A 23712-nucleotide genomic window follows, 5' to 3' on the forward strand; every position below is an offset into this window, starting at 1 on the left:
GACCTCCTGGAGTAGCTCCTCTGCGGAGCTGGGACTGAGCATGGATGACGGAACCGCAGTACCTCCTACACTCCCTGTGGCTCCAACTTGGGGAAATAAATTTCCCATTGCGAGGGACCCATCTCTGTTTCTGCTGCTTCCATCAAAGCCAAAAGGACCTATACTAAAGAAGCACAGGGGGGCAGGGAGCCCTAAACACTCTAACAGTTGGCTCTGAGAAGAGGGGAAAATTTAAATTCTTTAACTTTTTATTTCGAGTGCAGTTCTTTTGCAAAGTATGGGCTCTTTTGGTTTTGTTTTTTAAGGGAAATGAAATGGAAATTGAAGGGAACATTTCACTAACCCCACTCTTGCATGTTTTGCATGGCGCCTGCCCCAGGGCACCTGCCGACTCCAGCATCAACTCTCACAACATACTTGGTGCTGTCCCTGGCCTCTGCTGGTGACACGGAGCAGCTGCAGAGATGAATACAGAGGCTGCGATGACTGGCACAGCCTGGGCAGCCTTCCTTCTGGGGACAGCCCTGCTCCAAGGACATTGCACACCAGCTCCTCACAGATCCTCACTTTTTGTTTTTTTTCCTAGGGACTATAGACCACAGTGATTTTTGTTGTCCCCTGTTTAATTAGGCAATACCCTTGTTAATTGCCCTTTGGCAACTAACTTCATCATGTGCTTCCAAGACACTAAATCAGGAAAACTTAAAGAGCAATATTTTTAACTTGGGGCAGGAAGAAGGGAGCAGCAGAGAATTGACTAGATTTACCACCTATTAAAGGAGAAATTCTTGCCTCTTGCAAGATCTTTCAAGCCATGCTTTGTGTGTGTGCCAGTGGACTTGCTTGAGGACCAGGTTCAGGCCTGCCCTGGATGTCTGCCCAGGCTGAGTGACCTCTTCTCTCTAGCTGGTGGTGGTGGGCACGATGCAGCCCCTGAGGACTGAACATCCCAGGCTTCCATGTCTCCTCCTACTTGTTGGGTTGGCTTGTTGGTGAATCATTAGAAGGGCTGCTCGTTTGCATCCTCTTAGGTTACTGTTGTATGTGGAGCCAGGACTAGACATGTTTTCAAATTTATAGGCTTTTCTAAAAAAAAAAAAAATCAGGATTTTATTACCAGGCTCTCCCTTTTACCACTTTTTCCCAGTTTTACTAAGTAATTTGTTGGCATGAAACTTTTGGCTGAACCATCTGAAGACACACTTCCAGTATAGATGATTTGTTTACATTTGATACATCAAGTTCATAGTTTAAATTTAAGGAAGTTTTCCATTTGACATTTTTTCGAATTAAATAAAGTATAGAATGTAGTGAGGTGGATTTTTGGGTGGCCATATAGTAATGGAAAGCTGCAGTGATTAGTTTTAACACAGCTTGAATATGCACTAGACGGGAATACTGTAGAGTACGTTTGAGTCTTAGCCCGCCTGCTGTGCTGGTCACAGTTCTCCCAACGATTGTGATTGGGACGTCCTTTGGTGACTGCCATTTTGCTGCTAGTTCATTTTATGGCTAGAAAGTCAGTGAAAAGTAAATGTGCCAAATTAACTTTTGTCAGAATGTGTGAGCAGATGGCTGCGTTCCCTCCTCCCCCAAGAGGATGAGCAGCAGAGGGGACGGCGGGGAGGAACGGGAGAATTTTAGAGACTTTGAAACTGCCGTAAAATTAGATGAGTCAGGAGCTTCCGTTAGAAAATAACGTTAGGGTGGTTTTTGTGAAGAGAATTAATGTTTGTTAGAGCCAGAGAACACTAGTCTTTTAGGAAAAGCTCATTCATGATTTTTAAATTAAAAAACATTCTAAAGGTAAACCACCTCAGAAATGATAAAGTGTCAGCCTTTGTCCCAGACACCCTCCCCTCCTGCCCATTGTTAGTTTGATGCCCAGAAAAGACCTGCTTACGCCCCACACCTGATTGTCCCAGCGTGTCCCCGCTGGAGTAGACGTGCCAATAGACGGTGATTCTCTGAATAGTTTTAAGATGTAAGAAAGCTAATATTTTTCTGTAACCATATAAGATTGGGGCTCTTTGCTTATAATGATACTGGGATTTCTGTAGGACTTGGCAGTTTCCACGGCGTTTTCACCTGCATTATGTCATTTGAACCTCCCAACACTCTTATAAGATTAAAAAAGAAAAGAGGCAGAGATTTTAATCCCCTTTTTTTAGGAGATGGAACTGAGGTACAAAACTTGCGTAAAATGTCCCAGGTCCCTGTGTGTGACGAGCAGTGCTGGTTGGCTGCCTTCAGAATGCAAACGTCCCATGCGTGCGAGTGCTGAAAAGCTGGAACGGGGTTGTTTCTTGTAGATGATGTGCTGTCCTTTACAACAGGAATCAGTGGCATTTCTTTCAGAGCAGAATTTAGCGCCGTTGTGCCACCTGGGTGAACAGAAAATTTTGTTCTCCTGTTTTTCATGGCTGAAAACAAAAGTAATGGTAATTTTGAATATGTGTTTAGAACCTGCCCCTCACCTGGTTGAGGGTCATTGTTCGAGAGTGCAGGGGTGGAGTCCCCGTGGACGAGTCACCCTTCCCCATTCCCCTTGTTGTCCCATCGCTGGCTGGCCGGCCAGCTCAGTTGTTTGGAGCACTGCTAACAAGCCTGGCTCATTCCCTTTGTTGGCTCGGTAGCTTTCTGTGTCAGCCTGCTCACTCGCAATTCTGTGCCCTCACCCAGAGAGTAAAACAGCCTAAATCCACGATAGCTTCTAAGGAAAAAGGGTTTCTAATTTGTCCTACCAATAATAGGTTAGGAGCATTATCTTTGAAAGTAACGCATAGCATATCATTGTGTAAACTCCCAACCTTGATAGGAATAGAAGAGATTAGTTCTGGAGGTTTCAGCAGTAGACCTCAGTGTTGTAACATAGGTTGGACACATCAGACCATCTACAGTGGTCTGAGCTCATACGTCCAGGTGGGGAACTCACCATCCTTCCTGCTCTGTGGACAGGTGTCTTAGACCTAAGAGGGCGTTTGGTTTTCAGTGAGACCAGAGAACAGAGATGCATACACCTCGGCTGGTGATTGAATGGGAATGCCGCTTAGAAGAACACAAGTGTTTGGAGGGTTGTGGCCATTCTAGTCTGGGATCAGGAGACTCCATTTATTAGCTATAACTGAAACTTAGAGTTTGCCATCTCCCTCCGAACAGGCTTCCTAGTGTATATCTCTTCACTCGTAGATTTACCTCTGGGCCTCAACATGCCCAACCTGGCTTTCGTCCCTGACAGATTGGTAGTGCCTGGCCACCTCTGGCACCTGTGCTGGCTCTATAAACTATAGCTGGTTCTCCCTCCGGTGGCCTTCGTCACGATACCAGGATACAGAGAGGAGTGCAGGGCTGTCTGTCCACACTCACCCCAGGTGGCAGGGCTGTCCTGGCTTCAGTCATTTCTCTATTTTCCAGGCAAACCATCCAGGTGGAGAGACTCTCTCTCCCGTTTTAGGAGAGCTCTAAAGACTCGTGTCCCTGTATGCAGAGCTCGTCCTGCTCGTTATCAGTACAGCCCCCTTGCCCCATGTGAAGCCTGGACACTGAGAACTGCTAAAATGGGAAGAGCTTCTGCTTTTCACCTTTGCCACTACCTTCTCTTGAGCAGGAAAATAAATATGGACTTGAGTGTCCTTTGAATAAAACCAAAGTTTGAGATTTGCCGCAAGATGGAGTGATAGGGAGGACAGACTTTCAGCCCTGGCACTCAGCAGGTGCCAGACTTTCTCTTCCATCTGCCATTGGTTTGCCCAGCTCGGGCAGCTTTCACAGCACCGTCCTGCTTAGCAGAGCCCAGGTCTTGCCCTAGGGAGGATCACTGAAATAGCAGGAACGTGTTGATTTCTTGGTTACATTGCGTTATAACAACAAGAATCAGAACATTAATTTGAAATTGTCTTCAACAACTTCCTACTGTATGCATTTTTCACACCAGTACATTCTCCATTCTTAAGCATCCTTGTTTATATAGAGTAACATAAACTAATCTGTACCTTTATATATATATATATGTGTACATATATACATGTATAAACTGTATAGTGTACATGTTAATGATTTATTGATCTGTCCCAAATGTTTAATGCAGTTCTCTTCCTCCGCATGCCCTCAGTTGGTAATCGGGTGACTAGAATGTTCCCTAATGATTCTGCCCACCTCTTGTGTTTGGACGTCTAGGGAGGAGGGTTTGGTTGTACCCTCCTTATCCTCGTGCACAGAAATGCTCAGGGTCCCCATGTGCCTCTTGTTCAAACCTCTCTTGTCTCTTGTTCCCTTTCTGAGCATGTGGTCCCTCCCTGTTCTATACCTTCTCTGCCTCCCCTCCCCAAGCTGTGGGACAGCTGCCTTCCTACTAAAGTGTAAAGCAGTATTAAGATCATTACTGCATGTGCGCTAAGAAAACAAGTTTTATGTTCCTTTGGGAGAGAAAATTGCATGTGAGGTGGGATAATCAAGATTCAGTGACCCATGTCAATTACACAACAAAGCCAGACCCCGAAATAGAATTCCACAAAATGGAAATAAAACTCAAATTTCTTTAGCATTGTGTAAATAAATCTGGATGTGTTTAACTTTGTACTGGTAATTTTCTGTATATTTGCAATATTTGAGTTAGAAATAAAACAGACTGGACTTTGTTACCTGACCTGCTGAAATGACTAAGCTACAGTTTGTTAATATGATAGCTTTCCCAGTTTTCTAGCTTCAAAAATAAAACTCTAGAAACCGGAGAATAAGCCAATTAAAGACCCAGGGCTGTGCCTTCATAGCATGAAAGGTATTAGATAATTTATGGGGAAAACAACTCACTTTTTTCTAGTTTCTTTGCCATAAAGATCTACCTCCCATGGGTATTTGTAAGGCCAGCTTTCTTGTTCTTACCCCTAGAAAGTCCAGGTGACCCACCCCACACACCCTCCCAGGTTTCAGTTGCTACACTCGTCCTTCTAGACACACAGCATACCATCACTTCTGAATTATATGTTCCATGTAGCACGTTTGACACACGACAACACTGAGTTTAACTTTGGTGTCTTTCCATCTGCCCCTCTTATATTTCTCTTGCTGCTCTTACAGTCTTTCTGATCCATTTCATTTAAGGGCCTTCAAAGAGTTACAGCCGTCCTCTCTTCCAAACTATTTCTTTTAGGAAAGGTTCCTGCCTGCCTCCCTTGAGCCTTTACCCGAGACTTGAAGGCTGGCTTCTCGGCCTGCCATCCTGGGGTGATATTTCCGTTGAATACTTGGCTCTGGCATCATGATCTGAAGATGAGAAGGCAAAGACTTGCTCTCGAGGAGCCCACTGTTGACCCATTAAATTAGACTTTCTAGTGGACAGACCTTAGGAGTCTGCATTTTTAATGTGATTCTTTCACACCTCAGTTGCACCCAAGGGCTAACACTGAAAGCTTGGCCAATCCTCTCCCCAAGGCATGGGTAAAGACGGGTGTAAAAAGGGATGTTTGGAGTCCCCTGGTTTGGGGACTGTCCATACTTAACAAGGGCCTTGACTGGGTCAGGCAAGAGAAATAGGTCAGAAAGGCCTTCGCCCTAGTCCTATGTGGCCAAGTGCAGCCTTTTACCAACCAGCCCCAGAGGTCAAGCTCCACGCTCACCCTCTTCAGTCGTCCCAGTTCCTGATAAACAAGTTCCTGGGCCTGAAGTGTGTCTACAGGTTTTCCTGGCCCTCAGCCCCTATACAAGTTACAAAGAGGAGTTCCAGACTTCTGTCCCACACCCTGAGATCCTAACATGGGCTCTCAGGATCTTTTTGACTCTGCTCCCAAATTGAGGGCTAAAGGGGAAACATGAGTGAAGAACCTGTTCATTCAATCACATTCATTTTTTTTTTTAGTAAAAAAATAAAGGTTTGGGGGAGGAGGACATATGGGAATTCTGTGCTTTCCACTCAGGTTTGCTGTGAACATAAAACTGCTCTGAAAAATAAAGTCTATATAAAAATATATGCAGAAAGAATGCTGGCTTCTGGAGATAAGAAAGTGGGAGTGTGGTAGGAAACCAGATCATTTGGATGGAGTGTGCAGCACATGTAGAATGGCCCGGAAATCATATAGGAGCTTTAGTAGGTAACTAGCACCTGCAATGGGCTGGCCACTTTCCTGTGTGTGTATCATTTTATCCTCAGCACAATCATGGCGTTATCATCCCTTGTTTCCTAGACCAGGGGCCTGAGGTTCAGAGTAGGTGGTCTGCCCAGGGTCACCTAGCTAATAAGTTAGTAGTATAGCCAAAAGGCACACTCAAGTCCCGTGACGGTATGCCCCTGGCTCTCCTTCCTCCACCACTGCTCCTCTCACTTTATTTGTCCTTTATCTCAGAGGCAAGGGAGCTTTCAAAGGGGCAAATGCTGGCCTGACCTAAAAATAGCTTCCGTTTATCAAGCACTTAGTCAGCTACACTCTGCTAAGCACTTTACACAGATTACCTCTTTTAAGCCCCACAACAACCCTCTGGTTATTATCATCTCCATTTTACAGATGAGGAAACAGACCTAAGAGCGATTGTGATGTGTGGCAAGTCACACAGCTAGTCGGTGATGAAAGGTGAGCCCGGCTAGCTGGCTCCAGCGTACAGACTCCACCTTCCACGGCAACTAGTGGGGAGGCGGAGGGGGTGGGGACAGACCCTATAAAGGTCCAGTGGACAAGACTTTACAACGCACTGAATGTCGGAGCAGAAAGAGAAAGGGCAGTTAAAGGGGTGCCTGTGAATCAGCTAATCCTGGGGCCCCTTTCTTTGAACCTGAACCCCCTGTTGGATGAGCTGGAGGTCAGAAGCCAAGATGTCACCCAATCCTCCGATAGAAGCCAGAAGTCCCGTTTGGATGGTCTGTGCATGGGGGTGGGGGCCTGCTGTTTGAGGCTTCAGCTCTCCCCTCCCTCCCTAGTGCTGTGTGAGGGGTGTCATCTCTCTCTCCCAAGATAACAAGGCCACCTCTGCCTTCCTCCTGGGGTTATTCTGGGCTGCTGTCTGATCCCTCTCTCTTCCCCTAGCCCCTGCTTCACCCTTCTGCTGGGAGTAGCTGGGTGGAGAAAGGCCAGCCCAGTTACATAACCCTGTGGCTGGGACCCTGGGAAGCCAGGCCAGAGAGCAGGTGCTCAGCACCTCCCTCACCACCAACAGTGGAAATCTTCCGCTGGAGCCCAGCCTCAGGGTGGCCCAGCATGGAGACAGCCACATCTCCGGAGGTGGCCTCGGGATCCTCACTGAAGGTGAAAGAAGCCAGGCCAGCTGATGCTGAACGACCCCAGGCTTCACCTCAACAGGGGGCCGGCAGCCCCGTTCCCCAGCTCCCGTCCACTATAGAAGGTGACTCCAGGGGGTTGGGGAGGGTGGAGAGGCCGGGTGGCGGGAGTTGGGGAGGATGTTCCTACCACCCTGACCACCTCCCTAGGTTTTTGCAGAGCTAAACGGCCTCATGGTACTTAGGGACTGGTACTTAGGACAGAGAAGCATTCACTGGAGCCCCCACCTCCTTCCTTGATGGATTCTTACCTGCTGCTCAAGTGTCTCTGCTGGGTTTTTGTGGCACTTTCCAGTGAGTGGTGTTTGTGGCACTTTACCTTTAAAAAATATTGTGACAGGGACTAGGAAGACTTGCTATATTAATGCCAGTCAGGAAGGGAATGAGGGGTGAGATGGTGGCCGTCTGGGTAGAAGAGGGAAACGAAAAGCTTATAGCAACTGGGAGGCTAAGGGGTGAACAGCCCATGACACTGCCTCTCTGGCGGCAGTGCCACGGGACCAGGACCTACCCCAACACCCCCAGGGCACCCACAGAAGCAGAGCCCTCTGGGAGAAGCATTTGGCTTCTCCTCTGTGAGCCTCTCGGGAAAGAGGCATTTTTGAGCCAGGAGGTGCTGGGTGCCCCTTCCAGGCCCAGGTTTCCTGGCCAGCAGCGCTGCTGCCCACCCCCAGCTGACCCTGGCTGAGGCCTCTGCACTCACAGCTCTGGGGGGTCTCCCGCTGCGGCCAGCTCGACCGACCAGAGGAGGAAGGCAGGAGCGGCGTTCCCTGCTCCTACGTGGTCACGGCAGAAGCAACCACGGGGGCTGCATTAACTGTTTAAGACAGTTACTGCACAAAGTCTCCGCTTTCAGCCCCTTGAAGTCTGAAGAGCAGAGGGCGCGAAGACCACAAATGGGAAACCCATGGAATCACAGGGCGGGGAGAGGGAGAAGGAGAAGACACCACCTAGATTCGGTTCCCAGTACTGCCTCCAGCAGCTCTGTGACCTCGGACAAGCCAGTCAACTGCTCAGTTCCAATGTTCTCTCTGTAAAATGGTGATTAATAGTATCTACCTAGCAGGGTAGTTGAAAGGATTGTTGAGATAATCCAAAGTGCCTTGGAAGAGGCCCAACCAAGATGTGAACAGATAATCAAATGTTTGCAGGTCCTGGGTGAAGACTAAGTGTTCTGCCTGCAGATAGGGCCGTGCAGGGCAAGTTCCCTGCCTCTTACCATCCTGAGGGAGACGCTGGGTTTTCAGAAGCTGTTTGAATGTCAAAGGCAGAGAACCGGGGGAGTTCGTCCCATTGAAAAAGAGGTAAGGGGAGCAGAAGTTGTGAACATATTAAGTTGGGCCAGCTTCTCCCCGAAAAGGCCCAGGGAGCAAGTCACAGGCAGAGGGAGAAGGAGAGCTGACCCCCCGACTCTCCTGGTCTCCATAAAACGCTGGGTTGGGTGCTCATCTCACCCACACTCTGCCCCCTGGCTGCAGAGGGGATGCTGTGGGTAGCCAGGTCCCACAGGTGCAGCCTGAAGAGCCCTGTCCTCGTGTGCAGCAGCTCTGGACCTCAGGGCCACCAGCACCCAGTGGCTCAATCCAGTGGCATCCCAGAGATCACTGGCAGTAAGGATTCCTTGTGACACTTTGCAAAGTGTGTTTGCGTCTGTTATCTGCTTGGAAAAAGAAGACATTAATTCAAATCCTAGCTCTGTCCCGTGACCCTGGGCAAGTCAATCCACCTCTCTGGGCTTCCGTTTTCTCATCTGTAAACTGAGAGGTTGAACTAAATCAAGATTCTTAATCTTTTGATGAATATGGACCCCTAGGAAAATCTGACGAAAGCTGTGGACTCTTGCCCCAGCAAATTTCTCAAAAAAGTTCGGGGAGTTCCCAGAACCCCTGAAGTCCATCCAGAGTCCGTCAGAGTGGCATGGACCTGGACTAGACGGCCCCTACATTCCCTGTGAGCTCCAAGGACTTCTTCTTCCTCTTAACTCCTCCTCTTTCTTATGTGGAGCAAGGGGCCCTGTGGCAAGCATGCGAGAACGTGCGAAATAGAGCAGGCCTCAGAAGCAGAATTAATTGGTGACATCGAAATAAACTGAAACAGGTCAACATTGAGCTTTTAGTCAAAAAAGCCAGCTACTGGGCTAAATGAGCAGAAGGAGGTGGCCGCCACTGGGAAACAATTCTCTGTCTCCCTCAGCACTACATGGAGGCACTGTGTCCTGGAGGCCACACTGGGCAGGGGTGGGAGGAGAGCTTCCACAGCGGCGAGGGGCTGGGGGACAGGCTGCATCGCTGACCTGGAATGACCCTGAGACCCAGAGGGAGGGCCCGTCTGCTGATTCCAGCATAATAACTCCAACTTCCTGTGCATCCTCTTTCAATCCAAACTGTTCCGTGTCTTCCAGGCTCGCGAAGTTGAATTCCATGCCTGGAAGTGACCTTTCTTCCTTCCTCCCACTCTTCTTCTCTCCTTTCATCCCTTCCTCCCTTCCTCTCTTCTCTCTTCCTTCTATAAATGTTTATTTTGTGCCTATTATGTGCCAGGCACTGTTACAGAAATGAACAAAATAGGCAAAAATAATTTCCCTCGTGGAGATTGCTCTCTAGTATAAGGAGAGACAGTAAATAAATATACAGATAAAATAGATAATATATCAGTTGGTGATAATGCTATGCCAAAAAAAAGTGGAGGAAGATAGAAAGTGCTGGAGGTGGGAAGCGTGCTTGCTGTTTTAAAAAGACTATTCAGTGAAGGTCTCATTAATAAGGTGATATTTGAGCAGCAACTTAAAGGAGATGAGAGAACAATGCATGCAGATATTTGGGGGGAATGTTTTTCACGCAGAGAGAACAGTAGGTGCAAAGGCTCTGAGGCAGGAGTGTGCCTTATGAACTGAGGCCGCTGTAGCCGTAGCAGAGTGAGGGAGAGAATGGTAGGCTTGCGGTCAGAGCAGTAGCAGGAGCATTGTGAAGACCGGTTCAACTCAAACAGATGGGCAGCCAGTGCAGGGTTGTGAGTGAGAACTGACATGATCAGGTGTAGGTTTTAAGGGTTTTTTCTGGCTGCTGAGTTAAGAACAGGCTCTAGGCAGGCCTTAGACACTAGCAAGATCATCAGCTGAGAATGAGGACGAGGGAGAAGATATGGAAGTTTGAGAGGAGGAAGGGGTGCAATAGTCACCCAGGAGAACAGGAGATTGAGTGAACTAGGGAAGTCTGGTGGAATTGCCAGGGTCCCTTTGGAGTTAGTGGTCACTGATAGTGGCCATTGACTTAAAGTCAGCATAGTTTTCTATTTTGCCCCAGTCATGTTTGGCTGTGCAGATGCAGACACTGAGTGGATGGAAAGTATTTAACTGGGGTTGGGTATTGCTAGAAGGATGTCATGAAGTGAAAGCGGATTAAGGGATTTGAGTGGGTATGCAAGGGCGTGAGTATAACGATGAAGTGATAACATGAGAGGGTGATGGAGAGTGAAAGGTGGTAGGACAATGGAGCAGAGGTCTCAGAGGTGCTGAAGGATTGCTGGTATTGGAGCATTAGAGGGAGTGAGCTGAGGGGTAGAGACTATTCATTATGGTATGCTAGTTGATGAGACAAATAGGCCTCAGAATTTAAGCCTCAAAAACAATAGATGTTTATTTCCTACTAGCGAAACAACGAAAAATAAGTGTTCCTCCTCGGCAGATAGTTCTCCAAGCAATGGTGCAGGGACCCAGGCCTCTTCCATCTTGTGGCTCTGCCATGCCTTAGGGCCCCGTGATCATCTGCATTTGGCTAGCAGAAGGGGAAATCAAGAACTCGCTTGTTAAAAACCTTGGCTCAGAAGTGATTCTCATTGTGTCCACTCACATTTCACTGGCAAGAACTGGTCTCATAGCCACACAGCAAGGCGGTGAGCCCCTTCTCAGAGGGAACTACACTATGGAAGCGATCATGTCAGTTTCGGTGGGCTATTAGCCATCTCTGTCATACATGCGGTGATGAGAGAGTGGGATGATAGAAATTCAGATTATAGAGGATTTGTAGTTATCGGCCTACAGAATGACCAAAGGCACCAGGGGCTGCCGGGAGGACAGAGCCACCAGAGGAGGGGTGGGCACACAGGAGTCAGAAGGAGAGGTGTTGAAATCAGCAGGAATCGTGCATGGAGCAGTGTTGAGAGAGCGACAGTGAGCTCGGGGCTAAAGCCAGCAGCACGAGGGGAAGACTATCACGGGTCGGGGCAGGGGTTGTGACAATCTCCTCAGAGAAGCGTGGCCTATTTCCATGTCCTTTTATTTTTTCTGACCTCAGTTTCATGGTCTTTAGGGAGGTGACACTCTTTTCCTTCACAAAGTGCTTCTGCAGTTACCACACTCCTTTCCCACCACACTCCTCCAGACAGATTTCTGGTAAGGCCAAGACCACATCCTAGGCATCTGCTAATGTTTCTCTAAGAAATGCTGGTACTTTTTGGATCCCTGGAAATCTCTGGTTGTGTCTCAAAGCCATAGCTGGCCTTGTGCATTCGCCCTCTTTTGGTAACCATTCACTCATGCAGGCATGTGCATACACACACACCCCCTCACATACATGCACACATATTCTCACACACACATACATTTACACACTCACACATACACTCATACACACGCACCCCCCCTCCACTCTTCAATGCATCTGTCTTGTTCCTTCACTCTCCGAGCCATAATTAATAACCTCACTCCACACTACACAGCCCTCAGGGAGTTACTGGAGGAGAGTCTTTAACCGCCTGAAAGGAAACAAGGAGAGGATATGAACAGTTACTTCCTGCGAGCACAGAATAAGAAAATGGCCATGAGCTTCAGCAGAAGAAAATTAAGGTAGAATTAGAAGGCATTTTTTAATCAAGAGGAGTCGAGATCTTTGGACTTTAAGTAATCTCCCTCTCTACTAATTTTTAGAAAGAATTTGACAGCATTCTGTCTGAGAGAAATACAGGGCTGAGAGCAACGCAGCTCAGAAGCCAACGGCTCTCAAAGGACTTTTCAAAATGCCTTTTCCCCAAGACTCTACAAAGGGAGGAAACCGAACTGTGGCTGTCGCCAACCTGGGCTTAGAAACTCTGGGCTCTGCTTCAGGGCTCCAGTCTTTGGTTCACAACCCTCCTGAGGAGGAGAACGACCTTGGGCATCAGGGAAAGCCATGTTTCCCCAAGGTCAGTACAGTTAACACCTTACTTGACTGTGGAAGTGTGAAAAGAGATGCCCCAAATGAGCCCACCTATTAACATTCTTCCCAAAGGGTCAGATTGCTCTTATTTGCCGGGTCTGAAAAGGAGGCCTGGGTTGAGCTGGGAAAGAGCTTGCTGCTGCCCAGACACCTGGAGCTGTCAAACACTCTTCTGTCATCTTCTGTCACCTCCCACACTGTCAGCTGCTTTAGCCTCAGACCCATCCTCTGCCCTCCCTCTGGGGCCTCAGAGCCTGCTGAGAGCAGAATCCTCGCCTACTAACCCTCAGAGTCAGAACATTCTAGTAACTTAAGTCTGTCCCCTATCGATTCATTGTCTTGTCAGGGAATCTCACTTATAAGTGAAGAACGGGCACAGAAGCCCTCCAGGGAGGGAGAGACCACCATCCTAGCTTTGGCCTTTCTTCTCTGTCTCTCTGCCCACACTGGGGTCCCGGCTGGATCCCATTCTCCTTCTAATTCACCCATCTTAGCTTATGTTCCACATAAACCTATTTCTTTAATTTTTATCTTCAGTTCAGGTGAAACCATGCTAACAGTTTTCCAAGGTGTTTCTCTGAGAAACAAAAGAAACACTAAGTGGGAACAAATATAAGCATCACAGGCACCTATCTACAGAAGCCCATTTCCTACCTGAGGTCTAAGCAGAGCAGGGCTCACTTGGCACAGCTTCCAGGTATGACGGCCTGGGCTCCTTTGCTCACTTCAACCTTTTCAACCCTTGAATGTGTCCTTCTGCCTCCCCTTCTTTGCCTCCTCCCTCCAGTGGGGAGATCGCTGTCAGAGCCCCGACTATGGTGCCCAGTCCCAGGTAAGTGGACCGATACGCCACACTCAGAGAATGGTCCTTCAGACATATGTTCCTGGACAGGGAGGCCGGAGTCCTGGCGCCAGCACAACTTCACAACCAGCCCTGAATCTTCGGCAAACCTGTTTTCTCTGTCTGAGCCCTTTCCTTCTCGTCTTCTCCCTGTTCTGGGTGCTCATCAAGGTCCTTCGTAAGTCATACATTCTATAGGCAGAGCAAGGAAGAGCAGAGTCGGCTTCTCTCCAGCCCTCTCCCCAGCAAGTGTGAAGGGTTATTTCCCCACCCAACAGTGGGGAACCAAGCCCAACAAGATGAGGTTTTAACCCTCCTTTTCAATCACAGCCTTTTTTCTCAGAAAACCCTTAAGTCATATCTGCCTGTTCTCAACTCCTTGGTCGCTTGCCAAGATGGCCACAGGAGAGGAACACATCACACAAACACTTCTTCTGTTCTTCACGCCCCGCCCCCTCCCAAACTGCCAAAGTCGAACAGAGGGCAACTGGAGCAGGGTCATTTAGCTGCCTGGGGCCTGTCGCTGCCATGTTCTTGCTGAGGTGGACTGGCCCTGAGCAGGATGGGCGCTCAGAGCACCCGAGGCCTCAGATCACTCAGTTCCTGCTTTGTCAGGGGCAAGGTGTGGTCTAAGACAGCACAACCCAGGTGACAACATAAGCCACACAGCAGAAAAGGAAACCAGATCAAGTGGATAGCGCACGTTGCATACTTGTGGTATAATCATTTACAAAGGCCAAGTGACCTCAAGATCGTAGTGGGGGCCGACTATGAGAGCGAAGTTCCTGGTCTCTAAACAGCGGTCTACAGATTCAGGTGTAGGCAGAACATAGTAGAACCTCCATTTATTTTATTTTAAATTTCACCATTCAAAATTTCGCATTGTGTAATGTACACGTTTAAACAGTTCAATTTATAAGTAACATACATATGTTGGGGTGAAGGCTCAGGAATGTATTTACGGGGAAATGTATGTTATCAAAATGTTTGGAATCCACTATCAAGCAGTTGTGCTGTTTGCTCAGTTGTGTACTGGGGTGGAGTTTTTCCAACTGCTAGGAATGAATTGTAGTGGGGAGACCAGGCAGCTGGTGGGAACTGAGGTGCTGTCACATTCCACTTAAGACAACAGCAGCAGGGGACTGTCTCTGTCTGAGAAAGGAGGAGACAGGAGCCCCAAGAAGGCCAGAAAACTGTGTTGGTCTCAGCCAGGCCCCAAGAGAACCCAGGTGGAATGTTTGCACTTTCTCAGCCAAGGCAGCCAGAGGCATCCCAGAGAGGAGAGAATTACACATGGTCATTCTCCAAACCTTAACTCAGCACTTTCCTGCGCATCCCTGTCTTCATCCTGGAACCCAATAAACATAATCTAATCACTCTTCTCACTGGAACAAGCCCGGGAGATCAAGGGGAAGTGAGCAGTGGACCTAATCTTTCCCACATTCTGTTTGTACAAAGTGATCCTCCGCAAGCTGGAAGAACGCTATGCAGGCGCCCAAGCAGGGCTGCCATGCGGAGGAAGGAACCCAGAGGCCAGCTCCCTCTGCAATGACGTCAGTGCTGGCCTAATGGGTCCAGGCTGTTGACTCTGCCTGCAGAATGGAAAGCTTTCTCCTCGAGCCTGGCACCAAACTGGAGAGCAGGGCTGACACTTGGAGGTCAGGACTAGCATTGAAAGTGGCCTTGATAAAAGGAGTGTTGTTAAGGACAAATATAGAAAAGGGATGGAAAGACAAATCACACAGATTGGACTGGTCTGTGTACCAACAGAAAAAAAGAAACCTCAATGATGAAAGTCAGTAGTTGAGGTATAAATTAAAAGAAGTAAGCATGAGGCTCGCACTCCAGGGCTCTTTCTGCCAAGAGTTTAACACGCCCTAGAGCATCCTTCAGCCAATTGCTCATCCCTAAGTCCCAGCAAGATGATGCGGGCAATCTTCCCATTCCCTAGGAGAGGACTTGATTTACTGAGAGATGCCTGGATCACCTGCCCACGGAGCACAGCTGGACGCAGGACTCCCCTGAGCTCTACTCTTCCTACCACAGGAGACTCACCACTCCCTGTTCTCTCCCTCCATCACTCAGAGCACCCCAAGATCTGGCTACCTCGGGCCCTGAGGCAGACCTACATCCGCAAGGTTGGAGACACCGTGAACCTACTAATCCCGTTTCAGGTGATCATGCCAGCCCCACGCTGGGTCCACTACTGCGACCAGGCCAGGGTTTTGATTTGGAAACAGATACCAAGAGTCCTGGTAGCAGTGGGGCAGTCGTCCTGGCCTTGAATGGAGGGGGCTGTGTCACTAGGAGTCTGGGGCCAAATGACCCTTCCATCTGCACTCCTGAGGGTGGGTTTGGGTCTGCTCGGGTCAGGCATGCCCCATGTGATGCGGTGAGGCTAAGCCACGCCCTTCAGTCAGCAGAGATCTGTGAGCTCTCACTTTGGAGGGCCCTTGGGAGTTTGGGCAGCTATTATTAGTCCCAGCTGCCCTGGGTGTCCATGACCTAGACTTTCAGAGGGCAAGAGACTTAAAGCCATCCCCCTTTCCCATGATCCTAAGGCTGTTGCTGAAAGACGGAAGTCCCCTGGGAGAGTTCACCAACCTCTAACTCAAGGAATTTGCAGCTGCGAGTCAAGTCACCATGTGGACCTGTGGTGGATCTGACCTCTACCGCAGTAGGGAGGGTTAAGAGGCCTCTTGAGGATACTCACAGCCTTATCCCCATTTCTCAGGGCAAACCCAAACCTCGAGCCACGTGGACATGTGATGGCTGTGCCTTGGACGCCAGTCGTGTGAGTGTGCGGAATGGGGAGCGGGACTCCATCCTCTTCATCCGAGAAGCCCAACGTGCAGACTCCGGTCGCTACCAGCTCAGTGTGCAGCTGGGCGAGCTGGAGGCCACCGCCACCATTGACATCCTGGTGATTGGTATGGTGAGGGGAGTGGGAGATGGGGTGGTCCTCAGAGTCTCCCTCTCCAGGCTGAAGAGGAGCCATCGCAGAGAGCTGGGGAAGCTGAGGTGACTCCTTCACACTGAGTGTGGGACACAGTCTGGGGTGAAGGCAGGGGTAACTAAGCAGAGCAGGGGAAGGGGCACTTCTGAAGTGATTTCCATGCATGTGAGTTGTACATGCCCACTGCCATGCTTGGCCCTTTCAGAGAGGCCAGGCCCTCCTCAGAGTATCAAGTTGGTGGATGTTTGGGGCTCCAACGCTATCCTGGAGTGGACACCTCCCCAAGACACAGGCAATGTGGCACTCCTGGGATACACGGTGCAGAAGGCTGACACAAAATCTGGGGTGAGGCCTGGCTGGGAGGGAGGGAGGGAGGGAGGGAGGAATAGCACATTCTGGAATAGGGCTCTGGTAGCTCCATGTGGTGGACTGAGGGGGAGTGAGTTCACAAAACAGGTGTCTCTTTCATGGCATCTTCTTGGGACCCGGAAGCTATGGTTCACAGTACTGGAACGTTATCATCGCACCAGCTGCACTGTCTCCAAGCTCATTGTCGGCAACTCCTATGCATTTCGAGTCTTTGCTGAGAACCAGTGTGGACTCAGTGAGACAGCCCCCATCACTGCCGACCTTGCCCACATCCAGAAAGCAGGTAAGGTACGGAGACCCTGAGCTGGGAAGAGTTAAGGATAAAGGTTGCAGAGGGATGGGGGTCCCAGGCTCTACAGCATTGCCCTTCTTGGTCCCCTCAGCTACTGTTTACAAGACAGAGGGGTTTGCCCAGCGAGATTTCTCTGAAGCCCCAAAGTTCAGCCAGCCTCTGGCAGACTGCACTACAGTCACTGGCTATGACACCCAGCTCTTCTGCTGCGTCCGCGCCTCTCCCAAGGTGAGTGGGGAGTTCTATGGGGTGGCTGTGCTGTGCTGCTTCCTGCTCCCACGCCAACCTTAGCTACACTGAAGAGCATTCTAACCAAAACATTTGTTCACGTCACCGTCATCTGCCTCCTCCACAGTAGGTTATGAAGGAGCCGTCAGGGCACTTGGAGTCCAAGACAGGCTGATGTGGATAATGTTCCCAGCTTTCCTTTTAGTGTTTGTTCATCTGAAGATGTCACTTTCTGACCTGCTGGCAACTGGGGATGAGCTTCAAAGTTGTCTCTCTGGCAGGGGTGGTAGAGTCCTGTTGGATTCTCCTGATTCACCCTCACGCCTCCTCTGATCGGGGCCATGCACACGTGAGCTGCCTAGAGTTGAGCTTTTGGCCACAAACCTGAGCAAGGATTTCTGTCTATTCACAGTCTAGTCACTGTACGCCACACATGGCATAAAATACCACCAACAACCTTTACCAAGTGCCTTCTGTGTATCAGCCCTGGGCCAGACCATCCGGGGATAACATCTCAGAAAGAAAATAACAATAAGCCCACTCTAGAAACTACTTTCTAACCAGAGGGGACAGGAGCGACTCCTAAGGCAACAGCGGGAATAGAACATAAATGATTCAACAGTGTATATACAAAAAAGAGGAGATCCTGACACTAGGTGCTTATGATCCACGGAGGGAGCAGCACAGAACAGAAGTCATCACCTTTCTTCTCGTCAGGAACTCTTGATGAACAAGGCGAGGTTTCAGGTGCTTTCCAACCAAAAGAAGGAGGGTGGGAGGCTGTTGAGGGTCCTGGAAGGGGAATGTCTTCCCAAATGTAAGGGATGAGGAGCTATCCAGAAGGCTGTTATCTTTGCTACATCCCTGTACCACCCGTTCATTAAGCACCCTATTCCCCCGCTCTTCCGGATGGTGTGTCCCTCAGCCTTGTAGGCAAAGAGTCCCAGAGACGGAGCCCCAAAAGAACAACTGCTCTTACAACTCCTGCTGCCCCCTCATCTTTATCTTCCAGCCAAAGATCATCTGGCTGAAGAACAAGATTGACATCCAGGGCAACCCCAAGTACAGAGCCCTCACTCACCTGGGAATCTGCTCCCTAGAAATTCGCAAGCCTGGTCCCTTTGACAGGGGCATCTACACCTGCAAGGCGGTTAACCCCCTGGGGGAGGCGTCTGTGGACTGTCGGGTGGACGTGAAAGGTAAGGGCAGCGCTCGTGCCTTAGGGTGCAAGCATCTCCTCTCTCCCCAGCTGGAAAAGTCGTTGGCAGAGACCCAGCCTCCACGGGGAAGGGCCTGGTTTGCTTCCTCCTTCAGGTCCCCTCATCACTGGCATCATCGGGATGTACTTGAGGAGCTGCTCTGATGGTCCACTATTTCATTTCTCTCCATCAATTCTGTAACACGGGAAGAATCGCTATTTCCATTTTGCAAAGGAGAAACCTGAGGCACAGGGAGGTGACTGGTTTACCCAACATTTCCAGTGTTGGTTGAGGAGCTGGCATTATGGTGGAAAGAGCCCATGTCTCCTGGGCCTCACCCAGATTGTTTTTCTTTAAAATATGCAATCTTCTGAATCGATTCCCTCTGGGGGACTTTCCCCTCTGGTTTGTTAAAAGGGAATATTGTACCTCCTCTCTATCTCTTATAAAGTACTCATTCATTTATCCATTCCGGTCACCTTGTTCAGAGCTCCATCGTTGCATTTAGCATATTGTTTTATAATTGTCTATTTCCTGATCTGTTTCCTCATTAGATTATGGGCACTGTGAGGGCAGGGACAGTCTCATTCGCCTTTGTCTCCCCAGGGTTGAGCCCCATTTCTGACACACAGTGGGCACTGTCTAAGTGCGTGTAGCATGAATCAGGAGTGAATGGGCCTTTCCATGTGCTGCTCTTCCCTGTGCATGGACTCCTAATTAGCACCATGGACTCTCGAAAAACCTGAGGAGTATATCCCTTCCCAATGCTCCGAAAGAAGGTTTCCCAGAGATTTCCGAGATGTTAACATTGAGAAATGTCTGAATTCTTGCAGCTCCTCATTGAAGCTCCCTAAGAGGACATGGCAACTCTGAGGAAGGTAAGGAGAGAGGGACAGGGGTCTGAGTGAGATATTTCATGTTTGTGGCTAGTGTTGTTGAGTCTGAGATAGCTATGCATCCCTGAGTCTTTCAACCATGCACTCGCTGGTGACCACTTTTCTTAGTAAGCTAGTACAACCTTCCCTGTGGAGGGAATTTACCACAGATGATGTCTACTTTTGTCGCATCTTCTATCTATCTGTACTCCTCAAGCTGATGATAGGAATTAAACCTAATGGTCCTCTGAAGAAGAGTGACAGCATCTAGCTAATTGCAAGGGGATTCTGTGGGAGGGAGGTGGGCAGGTGCTAGAAGAAAAGGTGTCAAGGGAACAATCAGGAGTGGAGGATGGATGAGGTTACCTTTACCTCATGGCGGCAGCAAGGAAGAGGAGAGAGGAAGCTGCTCCTGTCAATTAAGTGTTTCTACCTCAGCATCATAAGCATGGTGAGAAACAAATTAGTTTGCTTGTTTTTTACTTTGAAGTTTATGGATTCTTTCCCTTCCAAGAGAAGAAAACCACCATCATCATTGCATGTCAATAATAATTGAACATGTGGGTATGTGGTCCCAAGCAGCACATCATTGGCAAAGGGCAACTCAGTTCATCATTTAGAATTTGACAGTTCCTTCATATTCTAAATCATTCACAGCAGAAATGTTGTGTACAAACTGGTGAGTGAGGTGAAAAAGAAGCTCAGGAGAGAATTAAGGAGAACTGGTTCCCAATGTCTCCTCTGCCCTGGAGCTCCCAGCTGATGAAAATTGAGAATGAATTCCATTCCAGAAGCCATTATTTAAGCCTATCATTGATATACAGCAAATGAAAACCCTACGGGATGCATTAAAAGCATAGACTTCTCAGGAGAGCTCTGTCTGCCAGCTGGCCCTCAAAGCCAGCTCTCTCGCCATCCTTCCGTTCCCTCTGTGTTAATGTTAACGTCGTGTTGTGTTGGTGTTGGCCTTGTTAGTGTTAGCTGCCCTCCTACCTCTCTCCCAGCCAGTGCCCAGCAATGAAGCAGAGTAAGTAGAGAATTCATAGCACAGGATCCAGGGACCATAAAGAGGGATTGCCTCAGCATCCTGGATGTGCTCTGGCTGTTTGCTGTTATGGCCACAGCAGACCTTCTCTTTTCTGTGCTTCCAGGAAGCCTGATTGTGCTGAGATTGTGTTCTTGAGGAGCTCCAGTCCAGTGCCTGGTTTGGACTAATCTAAATAAATGTGTGCATCCTCAGTGCATAAGTGTCCATCTGTTTGAGCCCTTCTACAAGGGAAAACCATTTAGAAAGTTGGAACCTTTAGCCAGACTGTATGAAGTCTGTGGACCCTCAGACTCCTCTTTCTCTTCCCGTATCCACATTCTCTTCCACAGAGGTTTCTAACACTGTCCTTTTCTCTAGACAGTCTCCGACAGAGCCGACTTCAACTCTGTACAGGACTAGGTGCTAAAAGATGTTGAAGATCACTTGCTCTCTTCCTCTGTGCTCTTTCCAGTATAAGCTGGAAAACAGGATGCACATCTATCATAGAGATGCAGACAGCAGGACACATAAATATGAACATAGCTAATTAAAGACAGAGTACTAAGACTTGAGGGCTGGGAGATACTGAAGAAATTGGAGCAGAGTCTCATTAAGCCCTGGGGACACAACAAAGGTGAGGTGCCCTTGCTTATATGTTTTCATTCTTATAACAAATACGATATTGGAGATATTCTGTAATGGAATCTGCACAAGATAGAAACAATTCCTCCCATCCTAGTATGGGCATGGTGTTCTTCCCATCAAGATTGAGACTCTGTATCTCCTCTCCTTGAATCTGGGCTGACCATGGGACCTGCTTTAACCAAAAGAATGTAGTGGAGGTGATGCTGTGCCAGTTCTGGGCCTAGACTTTAAGAGGTCTAGTAGTTTCTACTTTTGCTTTTGGAAGTCAGCTCCCATGTAAAGAATTCAGTAGAATTATGAGAGGCCACATGGAGCACAACCAAGCATCCCAGCTGACAGCCAGCACCATGACCCTAGATGTGTGTGGCCATCTTGGACCCTCCAGCCCTAGTCAAACCCAATCTACTCCTTGTAAAGTGGAGACAGGTTGTCCTTGCATAGCCCTGCATGAGCACATGAGTGGTTGCTGCTGTTTCAAGCCACTAAATATTGGGGTGGTTTGTTACACTGTAATAGATGTCTGAAACAGCCTTCTATGCATCAGGCACAGACCCTCAGACTTTATCTCTTTCAATCTTCATTTTACAAATGAGGAAGTTGAAGCTTATAAATTGCTCCAGGTAATGCAGCTGGTAAGTAGCAGAGCTAGGATTTGAACTAGTCTGTTTGACTTCAAGCCTCCTCTATTTCCTCTCATCTCTTTTACCCAGTGACCCTCACTGCAGTGGGTCTGAGCTGGAATCAGGAGTCTCAGAAAGAAAAGATTTGTAGGAGTCAGTAAGTATTAGGCAAGGTTTGGAGGAGGAAGGGGATGTGTTTTGGCTGAGAAGAGTGTTCAGACCAAAGGTCTATTTTCAGTTGAGGCAAAGCATCTATTCCAGCCTTTCTCAACTGGTGTTCTAAGGGAATTAAACCCCAGTGTCCCAAGGCATCCATTGTACGTCATAAATGCACTTCTTCCCATGCATCTAGAATGTTACTAGTTATGTACCATCCTGGGGAAAACTGAGAAAATAGTCACACAAATCACTTGTAGGGTCTAACGCGCTTGTGGAACGCCTGATGAGAATGTTGGAGGTGGGCAGAGTCCAGAGCCAGCTGGTCATGTACACACTGGCCAGGAGGCCTCCCTCCAGCTGAAGCAGGACCTAGGTCAGGAAGGAATGAAATACTCCCTTAGGACTATGATGCCCTAAGGATCAGTTAGACCTCGGGCCTCAGCCCGCAGCTCCATGCCTCTGCTGTTTATTGAAGTATTCAAGGGCCATCCCTTAAAGTTCATATATTCTCAACCTTCATGGTGAAGGAGTACAATCATCTTCAGACTGAACAAGACCTCAAGTCACAGTTAATCTTTCTGCATTCAAGGAGAAGTGCACTGGAATCCTTAATTTTTTCATTTATGCATTCATCACTATGGAGTACCTTCTGAACTAAGGCCTACCATGTGCCTGGGAGGGGGAGTAATTTCTTCATTAATTCACTTAGTCATTATTTATCCAAAATCTTAACCACCTGTTCACATGTACCATTTTGGGGTTGAGCTGAGGGGGAAAAATATTTCCCCAATTCGTGGCTTTATGCTGAGTGAAGAATTCTTATGCCTGAAGTCTACATTTTCTGGCCTTGTTGTCATTTTGATGGAGGAGAAAGCAGTTTCATTGCCTTTTTTCTGCTACTGCAACAGCTTTCAAAATCATAATTTGGTATTGGAAAACTGGAGATGAGTTTCCTTAGGGGAAACTAGCTTTCAATTTGCTAAAACTGCCTCCCCTACTCCCTTGAAGGAGGGTGAAGAAGTAAATACAGAGTTTCCCTCCTCCTGCTGCTCCTAGGGGAAGAAGGAATGCAGTTAATGAGCAGCTTCTTTCCCTCTGATCTCCCTTTGCCCGCTAGCTGCCTGGAGACAGGGAAGCTGCCAGGGTGGTTTCCCCGCTCCATGGAACCTGAATCCTATAAGTAACTAAAATTCCACTTTAACCAGCAAGCCCACGGAAAAAGAGGAAATTCTCTTCTCTCTGCTCTTCCTCACATAAACTCACAAGTTCTGGGTCTCCCAACCTTTCCCTATCACCCACCAAATTCCAAGACTCCTTTGCTTCCTGTGGCATTACAATAACATCTCACTCCTGCAAACCTCACCACCTCCACTTCACAGCAAAACACTGGGAAGTAAATGAAAAAGCCTCTAAGAGGCCAAAATAATGGTCATAAACTCTAGAGACTAAAGCTCAGGCTCTTTGTTTACAAGAAGCTCTTCCGCCATTCTTTTAGGGCCTTTTAAAATTTTTAGAACATTTCTGTTAACTGATGGCCCAGCCTATTCACAGGCAACACTTGGAAACAACAAAGAGAGAAATCCCTAATAAGTAGGCTTACGCGTTTTACAAACATAGCTTTTGGTTTAGAGGTAGCAAGTTACAAACACCCCCTGAAAAGCCCCTAACACACATGGTACAAAACTTCTTGTTCATACGTAGCCTCCTAACCTTGTAACTGTGCCGGGCACGATCCTCGCTTCATAGATGAGCGAGGGGTCAACTACAGGCGCCGAGAGGTCAACGATCCTCCAGTCCGCCTAGCCTGCAAACGGAGGAGTCGCGGTTTGAATTTGAACCCAGATCTCCCTGTGTGAAGAGTCCGTTGTTTTCTTTACACCTTGGTGCCTCACGTTCCGAATGTTCTTCCTTAAAGAGCTGACGGAAGACGTACTTCTTAGAGAATCTCGATATACTGAAAACATAAATGTTTTGGTGCTTCCGTAAGTTGGTAAAATCACAACTGGGCAACTGTGGCAAATGCGGCGCTTGCATATGCAGGGAGC

General features: G+C 48.4%; 2 protein-coding genes and 1 long non-coding RNA gene across 10 annotated transcripts in view; 2 read left to right on the plus strand and 1 right to left on the minus strand.

Annotated features, from left to right (window-relative positions):
• SORT1 (sortilin 1) overlaps positions 1–4645 on the plus strand; it is a 63887-nt gene extending 59242 nt beyond the window's left edge. For all 5 annotated transcript variants that reach the window (XM_023641481.2, XM_023641482.2, XM_070268574.1 and 2 more), the window contains exon 20: positions 1–4645. In XM_023641481.2, coding sequence (XP_023497249.2) covers positions 1–15 — 15 coding nt within the window. In that variant the 3' untranslated portion in view covers positions 16–4645.
• Positions 4646–6661: 2016 nt separating this feature from the next.
• MYBPHL (myosin binding protein H like) lies at positions 6662–20458 on the plus strand. 4 transcript variants are annotated; one of them, XM_070268579.1, is made up of 10 exons: positions 6662–6789; positions 7144–7329; positions 15383–15471; positions 16032–16227; positions 16459–16598; positions 16710–16905; positions 17006–17142; positions 18155–18341; positions 19175–19219; positions 20368–20458. In XM_070268579.1, the coding sequence occupies exons 2-9, from the start codon at positions 7185–7187 to the stop codon at positions 19183–19185; spliced, it is 1101 nt and encodes a 366-aa protein (XP_070124680.1). In that variant the 5' UTR covers positions 6662–6789; positions 7144–7184; the 3' UTR covers positions 19186–19219; positions 20368–20458. The 4 variants fall into 4 exon arrangements, with proteins under 4 accessions (XP_070124680.1, XP_070124679.1, XP_014595604.2 ...); XM_070268578.1 differs by having other exon boundaries at positions 6714–6847; XM_014740118.3 differs by having other exon boundaries at positions 6714–6847; positions 16746–16905.
• Positions 14128–23517, minus strand: LOC138924324 (uncharacterized). The gene is made up of 2 exons (XR_011439317.1): positions 23378–23517; positions 14128–18536 (listed from the first exon to the last, which is right to left on the minus strand). It is a non-coding gene; the product is annotated as an uncharacterized lncRNA (long non-coding RNA).
• Positions 23518–23712: the final 195 nt, after the last annotated feature.

This window comes from Equus caballus, chromosome 5, assembly GCF_041296265.1.
Source record: "Equus caballus isolate H_3958 breed thoroughbred chromosome 5, TB-T2T, whole genome shotgun sequence".
NCBI lineage: Eukaryota > Metazoa > Chordata > Mammalia > Perissodactyla > Equidae > Equus > Equus caballus.